The sequence below is a fragment of the Glandiceps talaboti genome, chromosome 9, assembly GCF_964340395.1.
Source record: "Glandiceps talaboti chromosome 9, keGlaTala1.1, whole genome shotgun sequence".
Lineage (NCBI taxonomy): Eukaryota > Metazoa > Hemichordata > Enteropneusta > Spengelidae > Glandiceps > Glandiceps talaboti.
The window spans coordinates 9,380,965-9,401,900 of NC_135557.1; the positions used below are offsets into that span (position 1 = coordinate 9,380,965).

The 20,936-nt window shown below is 33.5% G+C and overlaps 1 protein-coding gene across 1 annotated transcript; it reads left to right on the forward strand.

The window, feature by feature from the left end:
- Positions 1-1,275: 1,275 nt before the first annotated feature.
- Positions 1,276-20,528, forward strand: LOC144439760 (uncharacterized). The gene is made up of 24 exons (XM_078128994.1): positions 1,276-1,384; positions 1,679-1,975; positions 2,121-2,437; positions 3,756-3,959; positions 6,255-6,477; positions 6,956-7,102; positions 7,217-7,347; positions 8,301-8,527; positions 8,741-8,877; positions 9,097-9,232; positions 9,508-9,596; positions 10,616-10,741; positions 12,733-12,799; positions 13,108-13,174; positions 13,433-13,566; positions 14,379-14,422; positions 14,962-15,028; positions 15,346-15,412; positions 15,841-15,971; positions 16,935-16,975; positions 17,551-17,617; positions 17,927-17,993; positions 18,981-19,114; positions 20,441-20,528. The coding sequence occupies exons 1-24, from the start codon at positions 1,276-1,278 to the stop codon at positions 20,526-20,528; spliced, it is 3,117 nt and encodes a 1,038-aa protein (XP_077985120.1).
- The last annotated feature ends 408 nt before the right edge of the window (positions 20,529-20,936 follow it).

A 20,936-nucleotide genomic window follows, 5' to 3' on the forward strand; every position in this document is an offset into this window, starting at 1 on the left:
TTCAATGTTGACATTCAAGGATAGAGCTGAATACAGTAAACACTTGCAGACAGAGGCTGGGGTATCTGGTAGCTATTTTTTCTTCAGTGCTGGTGTGTCTACTGCGTATGGCACATCGACTACAAGTAACCAACAACAATACCTCTCCTTGGTTGATATGGACATAATAAGGTCGGTTATATGAAATACCACCATATTTAGAATGAATGCCTCCTGTAAGGGCAAAACCATAGATTTGTGTTCCTTCACACATTGTTGGTATGTACATTCTGAGCTATAGCTATGGTACGTAATGTACCCCTTAAATGGAAAAGTAATCATATGAAACCATTTGAAATTTGAGGCTTACATACTAGAGATATTGCCTCTAATTACCAGAAAATTATTAATTATGCAAATAAACCTTTTCCATCGCAAGCTACATCATCAAACAATAAAGGACACATGCACTTCTACACGACCAATGCATGCACTGCACTATCTAACAGTTAAAACTTGCATTCTAAACTGTTTATTTATGCAAATTACAAATCACAATTGAGATGTAAATACAAAGTACATCAAACACATGTGCATTGTTGTGTCTGATGTATGTACCAAATTATATTGAATTGAAAGTAAATGCATGTTTGAGAGAAAACCTAATTAATATTCATCACACACAAACAAGTTTTAACAGATGAAAAACTTTTTTTTCCCTTTATTTAATTTTTCTTCTCGTGGCTATTGTGCACAAGTGTCTAATACTATCTTTTTTAACAGATAAAAAGTACTCAATAATGTTGCAATCATGTGATTTGATTACAGGTACGAAATATTCAAAGATCTTGTAACAGCAAATGACCTGGCACCTGCCTTCCTTCAGGAGTTCATAGACTTGCCAACTTCCTATCAGGTTCGCGGAGCTCCCTTCAAGTTTCGTGAGTATATTTCATTTCTAGTTTAGCGGACAAATTATTTGAATCCTGTCATCCTTAGGATATCGAATACTCTTACCATCGGGAAAACTTCATTTTAAAATTCCATATATTATTTGTTATGCTTAATTTGACATGCTTAATTTTCCGTATCATGCACAAACTTGTTATTGTGTTATTGTAAATGGGTGTACTTTTTTTTAATAATTAAGAGAACCAATAGGGAACTTGCAACCCCGCCATGTTTAATGTTGTATCATGGGAAATGTGATATCAAATACTAACAAATTAGCATCGGTAGCTCCAGATTAGGTATTACAATAACCACAAGTAATCCCATAATCTTTTGCGTCTGAGCATGCTCAGTCTGGATTTCAAGTTCCCTGCTCTAATTATTTTACAGTACAATGCAGTAGCTGCAGTACTCATTTCGATACATAATTTCTCACATAAATTGAAGGAGTCAGGTATGAATGCTTTTGTCATTTGTAGGAACATAATGACACTTGTTCGATGTATTTGACAAGTGCTGTAGTGTTCTGTGAATGTATACAACGTTTATGATATATTTCGTTTTGACTTTGTAACGTTCAGTTTCCTTTATTTGAAGCAACACTCATTTCAATGAACGTCAAGTTAAAAGCGCTATATTTATTTCTAGCAAAGTAGAACTGGCTTAACATGACAAACTACATATTACCAAAAACTACTGTGTCCAAATCCGATTCACACAATCACAGAATCCTTTCATTCATCTACAGAGGATTTCATCCTGCGATGGGGAACACACTACATCAAGTGGGCACAATTTGGTGGTAGGCTAGAACTTCGGAAGGTTGCCTCAGCTTCGCGTTACAGTACTCAGGAAGAGTTTGCTGTTGAAGCTAAAGTGGATTTTGACTCATTTTTTGCAAGTTTCCATGCAAAATCTTCTAAAAAAGAAGGATCTTCATCAACCAAAGAATCCAGCTATTCATCAACTAGCATATTGGCAATAGGTGGTAGTCAAGAGATAGCTGCCCTTGTAACTGACGAAGGTTCTCCAACAATTAAAACAGGTAACTAATCTATATGTTTGCCATCACCGTCCATGGATATTTCATGGTCAATCTCCAAATTAAAATGAGGGGGTTTGGCACGGTTGATATTCATCTTCAATGTTACTTTTGACAATGTACATTTTTTGTACTCCAATGATTTCAGATATGTTGAATTGGCTGGATTCCATTCCCGACTACCCTAAAGCATTCAAGTTTGGTATCGGTACAATTACTGAAGTACTATACTTCAGACCGGAAAACATTTTCCCAACCGTTGACTATGGAAATTGCGGTGAAAGGGGTGACTTAAAGACAGATTCTTTATCAGGGAAACAGTACTATGAGGTTGACAAGTTAGTGGCCAATGTTACTGTGAAGGCAAAGGTCTTTTGCAATTATAAGACAAAGGATCAGTTTCTTGCTGAGATTACAGCGAGGCGTAACGCATTGGAACATGCAATTGGTATTTACCTGTCTGAGGTAAGCTAACATTTACATTAATATGGGTTCAATGTTTCTAAAATGCAAGCAATGATATATGGTGGTCTATGGTCACACTCCTAGGAATATCTTTACATTCAAATGAGATCAAGTCGTTACCATGACAATCAAGATAAGCACATTCTTTTAGATAAATCTTATGGGTGAATTAAGATTTAATATTGTCATAATAAAATAACCAATGGATAAGATATTCGCAGAGATTATTGGTTACAAAATATTGAATGCAAACATTGATCACTTTAATCAAAATAAGTTAAACTGGCATACATTTTACACATGCATATCCCAAAATCCTATTCCCCCATTCCCTTTGGTACTAAGTCATTTCACCTAATTCTAAATTCCGATCCAAATTCTGACTTGGCCAGCTAAATTTTTAACTGATGAACTTTGGCTGATTTAGCAAAATGGGATTGGTGGAAGTTAATTCAATACAATTTGATGAAATAAAGCAGGGAAGAAAGAGATATTCTCTATTATACTAAACAAATAAATATCAATGTTATCATTAAAAAAACTCGATTTGTAGTATGACATATATGTTTAAAGTGGTGTTGCTATTGCTGTAGTGTTTGAAAGGTATGAATGGCGTATGGCATTCAGGCTACTTTGGCAATGTTGAAATCTGTGACAGTAACCGTGCCTGACATTTAAAAAAAATGTCTAGCATAGCTAAAAACCGTTCACGTTAATCGTGCTAAACATTTCTAAGTTGCCTAGCACAGCTAAATACGATTGATGTTATATGTGTCTGACATTTGTATGCTTCCTAGTATGGCTAAAACCCGATTGGTGGTAATCATGCCAGACATTTATGAGCTGTCTAGAATGGCTAAAATCCATTTCTAGTACCCCATTTTTTTAGAATAGTATTTAATTATCGAAATTCATAGTCAGTCGAGAACCATGATTCAGACACCGTCGAAGGAGAACTTTTTGACAGTATACGCATATCCCTCTATCACCGTTAAGGGGAGACTTTAATCAGAATATATGTCAACAGAGCCAAATCTCTCTCTCTCTCTCTCTCTCTCTCTCTCTCTCTCTCTCTCTCTCTCTCTCTCTCTCTCTCTCTCTCTCTCTCTCTCTCTCTCTCTCTCTCTCTCTCCCTCCCTCCCTCCCTCCCTCCCTCCCTCCCTCCCTCCCTCCCTCCCTCCCTCTCTCTCTCTCTCTCTCTCTCTCTCTCTCTCTCTCTCTCTCTCTCTCTCTCTCTCTCTCTCTCTCTCTCTCTCTCTCTCTCTCTCTCTCTCTCTCTCTTTCTTACCACTTACGACTTGTTAATTGTACCTACCAGGGACTGGTTTCAGACGATGAAATAACTGTGAACGGTGGAAATAGCTATTGTGAGTTGAGTAATAGAGAAACCCCACAAGACACTAAAAGCCCGGGGTGGGGCCACATGAAGAGCGGAAAACCATTTAGCATCATTTTTGATATGGAAGAGGATGTTGACGGTGGTAATCATGGTAGCACTATACCAAAGGACCAAATATTTATGGTCAGTTATGTTTCAAATGCCTTTATGACGTTCAACAGTACAATGATATATATATATATATATATATATATATATATATATATATATATATATATATATATATATATATATATATATGCTACACCCAATCTGTGAAATTGCCAAATTCATTAAATCGGTTTATACAGGTAACTTTGTCCACTTCATGAAATAGTTAATCGTGTTGCCAAGGTTATGAAGTGGGTATGGTAAGATATGCCCAGTACATGAAATGAGTATCTTTTATAGGACACACATAAAAATAATATGAATCAAACAACTTTATGATCATGTATTTACAAACTCATAACTTCACAATTCTTATTTTATAATAATTCAGTGTAGCTTATGTTTTTAATAAAGTTCGATAACCAACACCCCGGTTCAAAACTCTTCATCAAAAATTTAATTTCGCTCCTTTTATATCATAATCTATACTATCATTTGCATAACATTGACTTCATGAACTGGACAAAGTTACATGCAGATTTTATGAATTGGGCAATTTCACAGCTTGGGTGTAATATATAATCATACAGTGTAACATAACTTGATTTCGTAGGCAGAAATGGAGACCAAATGGTACGTTTTAGACGATCGCTGCAGTATTAAAATAGTATTAACAATAATAGTTACTCCAGAATAATTCAAAAGTAATGGCTACATAAAGTCAAACTTTCAATTTAATAAAATTTCACTAACACAAATAAAATATTGTTATTACCCAAAACCATACTTGCCGAAAAATGTAAGAAAAAATTACATAATCGTAAAAGTGTACAATTAAAGTAGATAATCACTAAAATTGTAAGATCAAAGTACATAATCACTAAAAGTGTAAGCTCAAAGTACATACTCACTAAAAGTGTAAGATCAAAGTACATAATCACTAAAAGTGTAAGATCAAAGTATATAATAACTAAACGTGTAAAATCAAAGTACATAATCACTAAAAGTGTAAGATCAAAGTACATAATCACTAAATGTGTAAGATCAAAGTACATAATCACTAAAAGTGTAAGATCAAAGTACATAATCACTAAAAGTGTAAGATCAAAGTACATAATCACTAAAAGTGTAAGATCAAAGTACATAATCACTAAAAGTGTAAGATCAAAGTACATAATCACTAAAAGTGTAAGATCAAAGTACATAATCACTAAAAGTGTAAGATCAAAGTATATAATAACTAAAAGTGTAAAATCAAAGTACATAATCACTAAAAGTGTAAGATCAAAGTACATAATCACTAAATGTGTAAGATCAAAGTACATAATCACTAAAAGTGTAAGATCAAAGTATATAATAACTAAAGTGTAAGATCAAAGTATATAATCACTAATAGTGTAAGATGAAAAGTGTATAATCACTAAAAGTGTAAGATCAAAGTACATAATCACTAAAAGTATAAGATAAAAGTATATAATCACTAAAAGTGTAAGATCAAAATATATAATCACTAAAAGTGTAATATCAAAATATATAATCACTAAAATTGTAAGATTAAAGTATATAATCACTAAAAGTGTAAGATCAAAAGTGTATAATCACTAAAAGTGTAAGATCAAAGTGCATAATCGATAAAAGTGTAAGATCAAAGTACATAATCACTAAAAGTGTAAGATCAAAGTACATAATCACTGAAAGTGTAAGATCAAAGTGTATAATCACTGAACGTGTAAGATCAAAGTGCATAATCAATAAAAGTGTAAAATCAAAGAACATAATCAATAAAACTTCAAGATCAACGTACGTAATCAATGAAAGTGTAATGTCAAAGTGCATGGTTACTAAAAGTGTGAGATCAAGGTACACAATCAGGAAAAGTATAAAATGAAAATGCATAATCATTAAAAGTGTAATATCGAAATGGTCATCCAAGTAAATTGTACAATTGCATTGTAATCAAAATAGTGCAATAATATGAACTCACTTTTTTGGCCAAAGTATAAAGTAGTGTTACAACAGGTTCTGAAATTGGTAAATTGAAATATATCACCATATATGAATGTAATTGTCACGAATGATAATGACTAAACAAATATAGATTTAAGCCTTTGTCGTAATATTATCATAATTAAACGAAATTGAAAGGAATTGATATGTTTCTGAAAATGTCTGAACAAATGTGACTGTCGAAAGTGGATTATATGCTTAAAATGATAACTCAAATTTGTTTGGATAATGAGGAAACTATACACTTTTTGGCTGGTATGAAAAATAATTGATATAGTATTATTATCAATGTATAATTGACATATATATACTGTTTATCAGATGCAATATTATGCTGGCAAGTGGTTTGTTGAGAGTATTGATGGTAAGGTACGACTTACTGATGGGTACAGTAACGGGGGCAGTGATGTCTCTGAAAACCTTAAGATCTCTGTGAAAGGTATCGTGTTAACTTTCAACCCCGAGGTTGGTTTGTTTAGGTTAACCGACGAAGATTACGATGCATCCATTGTTTATTGGCCAACCATCTCTGCTGGTCTAAAAGGCAAGTGTCGAATTGTTGTAACTTATACTGCACAATGGCAAATTGCTAGTGACATCATGTTCATTTTGACTATAATTCATATTTCACCACACATTAACCTGTGTATGAATCTATATATACACGAATGCACTATATATCTTGATAACACAGACACAGACACAATAGCAACAATAACAACAATAACAACAACAACAACAACAACGGCGGCGGCGGCGGCGGCGGCGGCGACGACGACAACAACAACAACATAAACCAACAACATAAACCGACATCAATGATAACATTAAATGACAAAAATGACAATGTGGAGGACACCAAACATAATTTGGATCTAAACAAGCTGGTGGAGATTATATATTACCTTATCGATGTTATTCTTGTTAAGCTTCGTGCTAAACTAAATATAAAAGATATAATGTGAAAAGATAATATGTCACTCTACACTTGATAATACAAATGTCCCGTCTTCACATTCCAGGTCAATTTATAGCACGGGCATCATGGCCAGTGAATCAGGAGACACCGGACACAGATGAATTACTAGAGGAAAGGTTTATGACGGGAACAGTACAGAGATTTCCTTGTAATACACATTGGTCAAACCTTCAACTTATTGATCCGACACGTAAGTTAAACATGCCTCTTATAACAAAAGAAATACTTTGACATAATATTCTGTAGTGTTGTTTATAACAAGTCCATATATCATACCTCTACTATTCACTATCTTCATTTTCAGATGGAGGATTGTGCCTGTTCTTCTCAGCCGTTAGTGAAGGTTCTATTTATGTTGTTTTCGCATCTGTTCCGAAGGACAAGACAACTTGGTATTATGTGGAAATATCGACTGCATTAGTAGCCATTTACAAGGTAATAAATCATACGTGAAATAATAATCGCGATTTTAAAGTGGCGTGAATGTATTTATAACTCTGTTACAGTTGTTTATCCTTGTTCGTGTATGACACTATTTGCATGCCAAGTATCTGTAGCAAGTATTATTCATTTCGGTATGGAAGGGTATTTGTAAACAAAATATTTCCTGTTTGAAACAGAAAAAGAAACTGTAAAAGATCATATATAAACTGAACACATTCCGGAAGGTCGAATATTTTATTTGTTATATTTGTTTATACAGTAATAGTTAAAATGCAAATTTATGACGTGTAGGGATCATACATGATATGCCACTTCCTTAGAATAAAATTATATCAAACTACATACTATATCAGCAAACTATTGGCACAGACACTTGCACTTTAATAGCATATATCAATGTACCAAATAATTTTAATTTTGAAGCTTGCAGTCTTAAAACATAGCCTAATTACATAAATGATTAATGTGAATGACATATTAAAAAAGGCCACGTTAACAACATTTATAAGACACTGAGCTTTGTTATGGTTGATGCATGTACCGAATCATAATTATCGAAACTAATTTGCACTTGAGGTTTAGAGTAATTATTGAAAGAAAACAAATTTATTATGCAAATTACTCATTAGTTTTAAAGGCCACGTTAACAAGCTTTATATGACAAATGCACTTTCACACGCACACACATACACACATATACATGCATACTTACATGCATGCATGCACGCATGCACACATACATACATACATACATACATACATACATACATACATACATACATACACCACTAAAACATAACGATATCCTTACTAGGAGGAAAAAAATAATCATAGTTGGTGATTGCTAAGTATGTCTGATAGCATAATTGTTAATATGTTTTATAACGTTCCTCAACCCGTGATTTTATACTCCTTCAATGACATTTGTTTTAAATTTATGACAGTATAACCATGTTTTGATTGAGTCGACTATCAAGAATGCCAAAGGAATTGGCGACGCTGTACTTCACCAGAGTTACTTTGTCTGTGTCCATACCCTGTTGTCCAATACGAGAACGATTATAGAATATGGAAAATACACAGGTGATGAAGAGAAGATTACCTATCTCACATACATAGATAAACACTCAAACATTGTACCAAACTTCTACGCCTTTGGCAGTGGAAATGAGTAAGTTTTTTACATTACTATTGATGACGTCATATGTTGAATGTATAGTTCTATTGGAACACTGCTTTGGTTTCTAATAGATCTATGTTCTAGGCTATGAAATTGTCTCTGGCTGGGACTATACATTTTTAACATGTATTTTATAAAAAAAAAGAAAAACAATCTTACATTTTGTTTCGCCTAGCATAATTAAATCCGTTATATATTACGCAGGGATGTTACCATATTTCAATTGAGAATGCTGGATCGCAGCCCTCCAAGTAGCACTCAATGTGGCAAAGGAACAAAATTCGATGCTGACAAAAAACTGTGTGTGATGGACTGCGATGAAAACTGTCACCCCGATTATGGTAATTTGGTATTCTTGTCTTTAGATAAACGTTTTTCTTTACCACTCTATCCGTTCAAATTAACTTTGATTATCAGATATGGCATTACTAATATGAATTCGTCATTCGTCGTTTTAAAACTATGTATACCCACCATTGGATTCTCTCACAATAACTTTAATATCGAGATATGTTAATTAGTTCGACAGTCACCTGACAGTCATCTTTGTTATTTCACAGGTTGCATGATTCGTGACTCGGGAATGCCGTCGCCGAGACTCTGTAACGAATGCAAGGACATTAAATTAATGTTACGCCCACGATTTGAATGTTCATCAACATGCCCATTTAGTACAATTAACGTTGGTGGAAGTAGGTAAGTGACACTGGCATAAAATTTTATATACATACGAGTGTCTCACTGGATACAACAGTACTTAATGCAATATTAAGGTCGTTATGTACCCATAAATGTTTGTCTGACAAGATAATTGTAACGTACCGACAGCATTGTTCATGGTACATATGTTGCTAAAGGTTGAATACTGTGTCACTCTGGGATTTGGTTATGAGGTAGGATATATTTTCCTTCGAAGTTATTTATATTTTCAAAAGTATCTAACCTTCAAAAATCAACGTATTTTTATATAGAATTTGTCAGTGTAATTGGTTTGAAAATAAATGCGTCGAATCATGCCCAGCTGAAATGTATCCTGATCCTGATTCAAGACAGTGTGTGGGTAAGTTATAGTTTTCTATAGTCATTTACAGAATATAGCAATTTGTCATTTGTGTGGCCGGGTATCTTTCTGAGGGGGGGGGGGGGTCTTTTTATCTTTGTCTATGCCAAGTTAATATGCCATTTTCTATTGTTAGTGTTGTTCGAGTGTTTTGGTATAAACTGATATGTTCTACTTCTTCTAGGAAACTGAAATGTGGTTAGACTGCTTTGGTACCTGTTGTGTATCTGCCTGGGGAGGGGGAGGGAGCTCTATTAATCTGATATGAGTCATCTTCTATTTTTAGCAGACGGGGGTTTATGGTCGAAAATGATATGCTGACTCTTTTCTGATGGCAGCTGCCAGGTTGCTATAATTAAAAACTGTGTAATGCTGTTGATGTCAAGTTGCCAGTAATCATATTCCTGTAGCAAAATTATTTTGATATTTCAGAGTTCTCTGATACTGGTGACTGGGTTGTTTTAATATAAGTTTGTATTTTGTTGCTGGTATTCTTTTTGAGTAACTTCCTATTTGCGGGAAAATATCAATTCTAGCGTGCTGCATGACCATTTTAGTAGTGAACAATTTTTACCACTCATAGAATGAGTAAATGCATTTTTATAAGCTAACTATGAAAAGATAACATGAGATTTTAGTAGGGACGAATTTTACCTTTTGTTCACATGTGATGAAAATACAATTACCTCGCCATTATGTTTATCCTTCGTCGTAGCATAGCTGAGCTGCTTCTCCATAATGGTGATTAATTTATCTTCATAGATTCCTCTTTTCCATCTCATGTACCTGTGGAATTTACGAAATGAAAATTATTCAAAGAGCAATAGAATGACCTCCCAAACCCCTACCCCCGATAATTACTAAAGGCTCCTTAAAACTATAGGAAATTATATCATTATATATATATATATATATATATATATATATATATATATAAAGGAGAAACATTGATGATTTGAAATTGTGCCTAATTATAAATTCACAAACAATGTGTAAAGAACAACATGTTTATTTATTAGTGAAAAACGATGGACCTTGGCGAGCTGACCTTCGATGCGGATCCGCCTATCCCCAATCGAATGGAAGTCCAACTCAATGTGACCCTGATTCAGAATCCCCATGTTGCTCAACTACTGATTGGTGTGGTAACACTCCGACTCACTGCGAATGCAAAGGGTGCATTAATTATAACGGTATTATATATTTATGGTATTTAAATAGACACGCGCTTAGTGTATTTTTTTCCATTCCACTGTCTTCTATGACACTGCATTTGTTATTTTTCCTGATATTGTTACAACAATTGGTTACATAGTAGTGATGTCTTCATTATTTCGTACCAACCGATATCTCGCATTATCCCAGTGTGGAGACCCATTTCCCCAGTACAGTTGGGGCTTGAAAATAGAGTTTAATAACAAACATATACTTCTTTGTATTAACGTTATCAAGGCATTTTCTCAAAGAAGGTAAAAACAATAAAATAGCGTAGACATTTCGACCACGAAATTGTGTGTATAAACTATATCTCCAAGAACCAATTTATAGAAAATGAGCCCCCTAATCGACCTAAGTAATTACTGAAGGCTCCCTAAGAATCATTATATTAGTATGCATGTTATAAAAGCGGAAACGTTAATGATGTAAAATCGTAACTATTCGTGAATACACAAGCAATATGTAAAGTCCAATATGTTTATTTACTAGTAAGGGTGTCGAAATTTTGGAGAGATGACCTTCGATGCGGATCCTCCTATTCATTGACTAATGGAAGTCCGGCACAATGTGACCCTAATTCAGAATTCCATTGTTGCTCACCTGACGGTCGGTGTGGTAAGACTTCGGCTCACTGCAACTGCAATGGATGCATTGATTATACAGGTGCTGTATATTTATGCATTTACTTCTTTCTATTGTCTTCTATGCCACTACATTTCTCTGTTTTCTGTTACAACAGTTGATTACACAGTAATTATTTCCTCATTATTTTGTAGCAACCGATGTCTCTCCTTATCCATGAATTTAATTTGCCGTGTACCCTAACGGAAAGCTTCAGTGTAGTTTCCCAATCAAACTATGAACACTCAAATTAAGACTCCCACTTCACTTTATAGTTGGAGCTTGCGTAATTACAAATCATGCACCTCCTTTGTACATGTAGTAACCTTATCAAGCCATTTTTCTCCAAATTTCGGAACAAAGTGATTCTAATCAGGTGTTTGAATACTATTGGACATATTTGTTCTTATCTTTGTCTTCCATTTTCTTGGGATTACATCGAGTAATCCAGCATATGATAAAAACAAATTAGGGTCAAATAAATAGATTATGGATGATTTCATCTCCACTTCAAAAGTGATGTTGACATTTACAAAATGTAAAATATCAACTTTAGAACAATATCATCTATTTCTTATTGACTGCTTCAAATATATGTAAATCATCTTTACAAATCAATCTATAACGACTTAATAATGTTGCACTATCAAACCTTTTCAATATGTGAACACCATGTGGAAACTTGTTTACGATCAATTACCATTCGCCAAGACTCAATTATTAGTCCTCCATAACCCCTGGTTTGATCACTGAAAAAAATATTAATTAATTTACGTGAATTAATTTACGACTGAAACGTGCAGAGAAAAATAAGTTTGAGTTTATGATGTTGAAAGTTGTAGGCTTGTTTATGACCTAACAGTGTAACAGTGTATACGGTTAACACACCCTGCATTTCATGTAAGCATTTTTTTTTTGGTTTGGGAATCTCTAAAATATATGAGCTGGAATGGTCGGAAGAACTTGACGTTGATGATATATGCTACAAAGATTGCCTATAAAAGGAGAGCTGTTTCCTTGGAAACATAAAAGAAATTTAGAAATGTTCTATTTTAATAAAACATACTCCAACTTAGTGGCTATTAAACACTGTCCTTTCGAATACATTTCTTATGTTCAGTTTTGAGAGCGGACATGACATTTATTTAGCGGCATAGGGGAGGCAAATATATACCAACCTTATTTTCGGAAATTACATGACATAAAATTGGCATAGCATCAATACACATTAGACATTTGCCTCATCAACACACATATACATTACATAACTTTACATAATATATTTTTTTACATTTAGTTAATTTCGCTAGCTGTGAAGACAAATCAACTGATATTTGTGACAGCTCAGCAACTACACCATGCAGGTATGTAGTCAAATTTCGTCCATTTTCTTATGCCATCACTTGTCAGGCAAATTTATGTTTAGTTACTATCTTATGCTCCAATCCATTTACAGATGTTCCTGATAATGTTCAATTCATAGCATTCAATCGTTTATGCCGCATCAAAATTCATGACGTGGGTGTAAGCCTAAAACTTGTCAAGAAGATATATTTTCTTTTTCTATACACACCACTATCCACTGCTTATATAAAAATGTGATATCTAATTTAAAGCCCGAGACAAACTGTCTACATTAGACATTTCTAACTTCTTGTTCAATAAATTTTAGTGTTCGATGTCCAGTCGGATGTGCTTCTGCCAGTAGGATGGTATGGGGAACTGATTATTACACAGGGGTAAGACAAACCATGTCTTCTAAGCATCACAGTTAACAGTTTTGTATGTCACATTTCAGGTCTCCTTGTCACTGTATGCAATTTTGCCCTTCAAACCGTTTCTTCTAAAAGCATTTCTTTATCTGATATTTGTTGTTGCAAATAGTTACATATATAGACTCTTTATAACACATTCATAATGTGCCATATAATGAAAATAAAAATCAATATTTCTGTATATATGTCATGTAATACTATCACATCAAACATTTCTTTCAGGAATCCTCACTGTGCAAGGCTGCCGTTCACTATGGGTCGATAACTGATAAAGACGGTGGTCTTGTTCAAGTTAATTTCAGAGATGGGGATAATAGTTATGCTGCCTCCACCAAGAACTACATAACTACTACAACGTGGGTGTTAAAATCAGTTATAAAAAAATTCAATATCTGTAACTTCTCAAAAAAAAAATTACTCTGTACTAAACTTATTACTCTGGAGTTTGAATGATATTGTGATAATGATGAATATATCACTCAAGCCAACATATGTGTATGGATTAATAACAATGGCAATTATTCTAAATGAAATGTACTTTATATCTTTGCCGGTGTTATTAAATATTTTTTTAAATGTATTCATTCATTCATTCATTCATTCATTCATTTATTTATTTATTTATTCATTCATTCATTCCTTCATTTATTTATTTATTCATTCATTCATTCATTCATTTATTTATTCATTCATTTATTCATTCCATTCCTTCATTTATTTATTTATTCATTCATTCATTCATTCATTTATTTATTTATTCATTCATTCATTCATTCATTCATTTATTTATTTATTCATTCATTCATTCATTCCTTCATTTATTTATTTATTCATTCATTCATTCATTCATTTATTTATTCATTCATTCATTCATTCATTCATTCATTCATTCATTGAATTGAAATTGAAATTGAAAAGTCACAATTCCATTCGTATGACTCATTTTAAGTGTGAATAGAAGGTACTATGAAAGAGACAAATGGCAAAGTGAGAAACATTGTATTCTTGAGTTGATATGGTTCATTACAATTCTTTATATAACACTAAGATATGTCGGAAAGTGGTTAAAACATGTTTCCTCAGACATTTTATCCATTTTAGTGTGGAAATTTTGATGAGGATCCATACATATACATTTATACTGAGTTTGTATTTTTTGTGTGTACAGCTATGGTGCATCATCTGTGACGTTTTGGTTTGGGGATAAGGATGGTAATGTACACAACATGTCATCTTATCAAACTCTTCTAAAATGATTTATTGACAACAAATCAGATGTCGCATCATAACTGCAATTGTCTTTATTTTAAGTTGCTGTTCATAGACAATTCTGAATGGGCGTAGTTATGTGTTTGGAAAGTGATTCTTAATCTTTTCACATCCTCCAATGCAACTTGAAGCAAAGCAAACATAACTTGGTCAAGACATACTCATAACATATAATTAAGATATTATCTTGTATATATATATATTTTATATGTTGACGTAATTTGATAGGAAGTTTGGGGTTAATTATTTTAGGTAGCATGTACGTCACTACACGAACAAACACATGCACACATACATACGTTTCCTAAGTATAAATGAGAAATGAATATATCTAGCAAATTTGACACTAAATATGTTCACGTATCTTATTTTCCAAAAATTACATATCATAAAACTTTCCTATCACCATTACGCGTTTGATTCTCTCCTCAAAACACATACCCATTACATGAACTGATATTACTTATATCTTTACAATTTAGTTATGGAGGCTAACTGCGAATATAAAGCAACTGACGTTTGTGACAGCTCATCAGCTACACCATGCAGGTGTGTTGTACAATTTCGCCTATGTTCTTTCAATGTATCATTTAGCATACACAATTATGTTTATTTCCAGCTGATCCTCTAATACATTTACAGATGTTACCACAAATGTTCAATTCAAAACAGTCGGTCTTTCATTTCACACCTCGATTCATGCCACGGGAATAAGCCTATAAAAACTGTCAATAAAGTGTATTTTTTGTTTCTGTAACACCACTTCAACTAACCACTACTTACATTGAAAATAGTGCATCAAATATAAAGCCCTAGAAACATTCTCTAGAATATACATTTCTAACTTCTTGTTCAATAAATCTCAGTGTTCGATGTCCAGCCGGATGTGCTTCTGCCAGTAGGACTGTATGGGGCACTGATTACTATGGAGGGGTAAGACAACCCATGTTTTCTAACCTTCACAGTTAGCATTGCCGTATGTCACATTTCTGGTTTCTTAGTCATTGTATACAATTTTAGCCTTCAAATACCTTTCTCCTAAACATTATTTTTTATCTCCTATTTGTTGTTGCAAATAGTTGGATTTATAGACTCTTTATAGTATGTATCTTGATATTAATGTATATTGACTATTGTTCTATGTAGTCAGATTATGAGTAACCTATAGTCATGTAGTGATATATTGTGTATATGTGATGAATATGCTCACTACTACAATCATTAACGTAAAGAAATCATTAAGGCATCCTTAAGTTTGGTGAAATTGTTAGCAACCATTCATGGTATGCCATCTAATGATAACAATTTGATAGTTATGTATATTTGTCATGTAATATTGTCACATTTAACATTTCATTTAGGATTCCTCACTGTGCAAGGCTGCCATTCATTATGGAGCGATTACTGATGATGGTGGTGTTGTTCAAGTTTATTTCAGAGATGGTAATAAACGTTACACTGCTGCCACCAGAAATGGCGTAACTTCTCTTAGGTGGGTGGCAAAATCCTTTATACAAACTTCAATATCTGTAACTTCTCAAACCTGAGATCTTACCCTGTATACAACATGTAATACCATTGAATTTAAATGATCTTGTGATAATGATGTATCTATAACCCAAGCCAACACGTGTATATGAATTAATAATAGAAAGGTTTAGATGCGCGTATTTACGTGTGTTCTATACGTGTAACGTCATAGTCACGTGATTCGAAGCAACTCAGGCGTTCTGTGTCAAACGACGCTTCGTAAAATGGCGGTCTACACGTAACTGTAAATACGTGTTGAGTTTTGTGTCATTTTCTTCTATTAAAAGTCGTATTTTTTATATCAAAGTTCGGAAGCCTAACTTTAAGCTAATTGTTTGGTGTTTGGTTTGGGTAGTTGCAGGAAAAGTGGCAAAAATATGGACAAATTTAGAAAACAAAGACATGTGACTGGCCTTCTGGATAGAATATGTCAACGCGCGCGTTCACATTTCACAGTTTTTCATGTTTGTGTTTAGAATGCATAACTAAACACAATTTTGTAGGCATCATTACTTGTAGGCCTGCACGATAATGCTCCCGTAGGGGTAAGCGTTCTCACGCGTATCTAGACCTCTCTGTTGATGGCAACTATTCTATATAAACTGTACTTTATATCTTTGCCGATGTTATTAAATTGTTTGTTTATTTTATTTATTCTTTTCTTCATTGAAATTGAAATGAAAAGGTCACATTTACTTTATGACTCATTATAAATGTGAACGGAATGTACTATGAAAAAGACAAACGGCAAATTGAGAAACCTTGCATTCTTGTACGTGCTTATATAGTTCATTACCATTCTTTATATACCACTAAGATATGTCGAAAAGTGGTTTTCCTAAGCAATGTTATTTATAGTAGTATAAATATTTTGATATGGATGCATGCACATTCATTTATACTGAGTTCTTTTTTGTGTGTACAGCTATGGTGAAATGACGTTGACGTTTTGGTTTGATAGCGATGGTAATGTATACAACATGTCATTTCATCAAACTCATCTAAAATGATTTCTCGAAAAGAATTCAGATTTTGCAACATAACAGTAATTCTTTTTGTACTAGGGCTCTGTTCACAATCAATTCTGAATAGCCGTTGTTATGTGCTTTGAAAAACGATTCTCAACAAAGAAATCAATTTGCTCGGACCCCAAAGTTTACTCTTTACATTTTTATATCATCCATTGAATTTCGAAGCAAAAAGGAACTTTGTCAAGACATAATCATAACATAAAATGAAGTTATCTTGAATATATTATATATATTATATAATTTTATAATATTGCGAAGCAATTCAATAGGAAATTTTGTAATTAATTTATTTTAGGTAGCATTTACGTCAACACACACACACACACACACACACACACACACAATTTTCCGAAGTATATGTAATAAATGTATCAAGAAAATTTGACGTGAAATATTTTTACGTCTTATTTTCAGAAATATTAAGTCATAAAATTACCAATACGCACTAGACTCGCTCCTCTTCAACACTCATATACATAACCTTACATTACTGTTATATTTGCACTTTAGTTAGTGAGGCTGAATGTGAAGACAAATCAACGGATGTTTGTGAAAGTTCATCAGCGACAGCATGCGGGTGTGTAGTCATTCCTTCTATGTTCTTGTGACTTATTATTTCTTTGGCAAATTTATGTTTAATTTATATCTTATCCGCTAATCCATTTACAGATGTTCCCGAGCATGTTCAATTCATGACATTTGGTCGTGTATGCAACATTCATGCCATGAGAGTAAGCCTATAAACGTTCAAGAAGATATATTTTCTTTTTCTGTAAACACAATTATAACTACCCACTTCTTGTATTGAAAATGTGATATCTAATTTAACGCTCTAGACACACTTTCTAGATGAGACATTTCTAATTTCTTGCTCATTACATCTCAGTGTTCGATGTCCAGCCGGATGTGCTTCTGCCAGTAGGACTGTGTGGGGAACTAATTATTACACAGGGGTAAGAAAACCAATGTTTTCGAAGCACCTCTAGTCCATCGGCCAGATGGGGTTACTGTACACCCCCCCCCCCACACACACACATCTCTAACATGTATTTGTTGTTCATGCAGTGTACTGAATGAAAAACAAATATTGAATGTTAACCTACCTTTTTACTTGTTTAGCACATTCAACTGAATAAAAACACCCCTTAAGTATATTTTTATTTATTCAAAAAAATGGAATGTTTGATGTTATTTTGTGGAAAAGTTGTCGTTTTTGAAGAAATCGGCGATATAAATCCTCCGGAAATTTTATTTATTGGTATATGTATGGCAACCATTATATTATTAGCAAGGACATTTTCTACGCTTTCCAAATATATAATGGATAATAACGTCCTTGCTTGCATGTATCGTATGGAAGACAATCTGTTACCCATACCTTCAACCATTTTTTGCCATTCAGTGATGGGCTTGTAATTTAAAATCGAGGCCAAAGAGGTAGTACATCACAACATTTTCACTGTTAACATTATTATTTCCCGTTCAGTAGACTCCAATGAACGAAAAGTACCTACGTTTCAGGTTGGGGGGGGGGGGGGGCACAGTAACACCCCTGGCCCATACTCTACACAGTTAGCATTGCTGTATGTAACATTTCTGGTTTCCTTTTCACTGTATACAATTTTGCTTTTTAAAAAAAACTTTCTCTTAAACATAGTTCTTTAGTTGTTACTTATGTTGGTAAGTAATAGTATTTAAAGTCTCTTTATAACACATATTGCGATATATATTAACATATTAACTATTGGTCCATATAGTCAGATTGTAGTGACATATGTTATGGCCACTATTACAATCATTAATCTTAAGAAATTATTCAGGCATCCTTCTATGTTCGATTACATCCTTGGTAACCATTCATAATGTGCCATATAATGAATGCAAATCAATAGTTCAGTATATATGTCATGTAATACTATCACATGAAACATTTCTTTCAGGACTCTTCACTGTGCAAGGCTGCCGTTCACTATGGGTCGATAACTGATGAAGATGGTGGTGTTGTTTACGTTTATTTCAGAGGTGGGGATGGTAAATACACTCCCTCCACTAGGAATGGCATATCTTCTATAATGTGAGTGGCACAATCACTTATACAAACTTAAATCTCAATAACTTCTCAAACCACTTCTTGTGATAATGATGTATATACCACCTAAGCCTATATGTGCATGAATTACTAATTATGGCACACACACACACACACACACACACACACACACACACATACACACACACACACACACACATATATATATATATATATATATATATATATATATATATATATATATATATATATATATATATATATATATATGTATATATATAACTGCCCAAATCATAAGATATGCAATGTAACTTTGCCCAGTTCATGAAATGGTCAACCTTATGCAAATGAGAGTATTGATTATATTTTGGGGCAAACGTTTTGAACTGGGGTGTTGATTATTGAGCTTTATTAAAAACACAAGCTACACTGAATTATAATACAAGTAGAATTGTGAAGTGATGAGTTTGTAAATACATGATAATATAGTTGTTTGATTCTTATTCTGTTTTGTGTGTGTCCTATAAAAGATGCTCATTTCATGTACTGGACATATCTTACAATACCCACTCCATAACCTGGACAACACGATTGCCTATTTCATGAACTGGGTAAAGTCACCTATCCATTTCATTGGGCATATATATGTGTATGTGAAACGCAGTTTATACCTTTGCCGGTGTTATTAAATAGCTTTTTTAAAACGCATTCTTTCATTCATTCATTCATTCATTCATTCATTGAAAAGTAACATTCATTTTGTCATGAATGATTTTACATCGTACATTTCACTAGACCGAGTCAAACCTATGATTTAAACTATCAACATCAGTGCGCCTGATCACACGGTTTCATGTTGAGTGAAACACCATAAAAATAACACACAAACATCATCCACACTGTGTATTTAGTTAATGATATAAACAGTAATAACATGCACACCACTACACAAGGTATAATCTGTTGAAGTTAAAACAAATTTCATGGTCATGTTCATATCATTAACTAAATACAGAGCCCACACGGTGTAAGTGATGTTTGTGTGTTGTCTTTATGGTGTCTATCTCGACACGAAACATTGTGATCAGGCTCACAGATCTTATTAGTTCATTTGATAGCTCTGACTCGGTCTTGTGAAATGGACTGTAAGGCTGATAAAGCAGGTACTATAAAAGTAAGAAGCAGTGTCTCCTTGTGTTTATACAGTTCAATACAAGTATTTATATACCAATAAGATATATAGAAAACCGGTTACTCCATATTTCCAAAGAAATGTTATTAATTTTAGTATGGTTATGTTGATCCTTGTACATTCATCGATACTGAATTTGTTGTCTTTTGTGTTTGCAGATATGGTGCAAATAAGTTGACCTTTTGGTTTGGGGATAGGGAAGGTAATGTATACAAAATATCATCTTATCAAACCCATCTAAAATAATTTATTGGTAACAAATCAGATTTTGAATCATAACTACAATTGTTTTTAGATTAACTCTCTGTTCAAGATCGAATCTGAATGGACATGGTTATGTGCTTTTGAAAGTGATTCTTAATATATGTAATAATGTTGACTTCTCTTTCTCGATTCACTTAGAAGGCTACTTGAATCTATCGCCAACACTCTTGACATAGCACAGTTATACATGGACACTTGCATCGACCTTCTCAGAGAAGGAGATGTAGCTTCGTTGAGCTCTCTTAACTCTCAAACCAAATCTATCGAAACACACAGATCATAAGTCAATTATATTCTACCTAATTTCCCTTAAATCATCTGTGTTCCAGCCCTGTACACGTCGTTGGATAAAAACAGTCACATGAACCAACATTCAATCATAATTAGCTA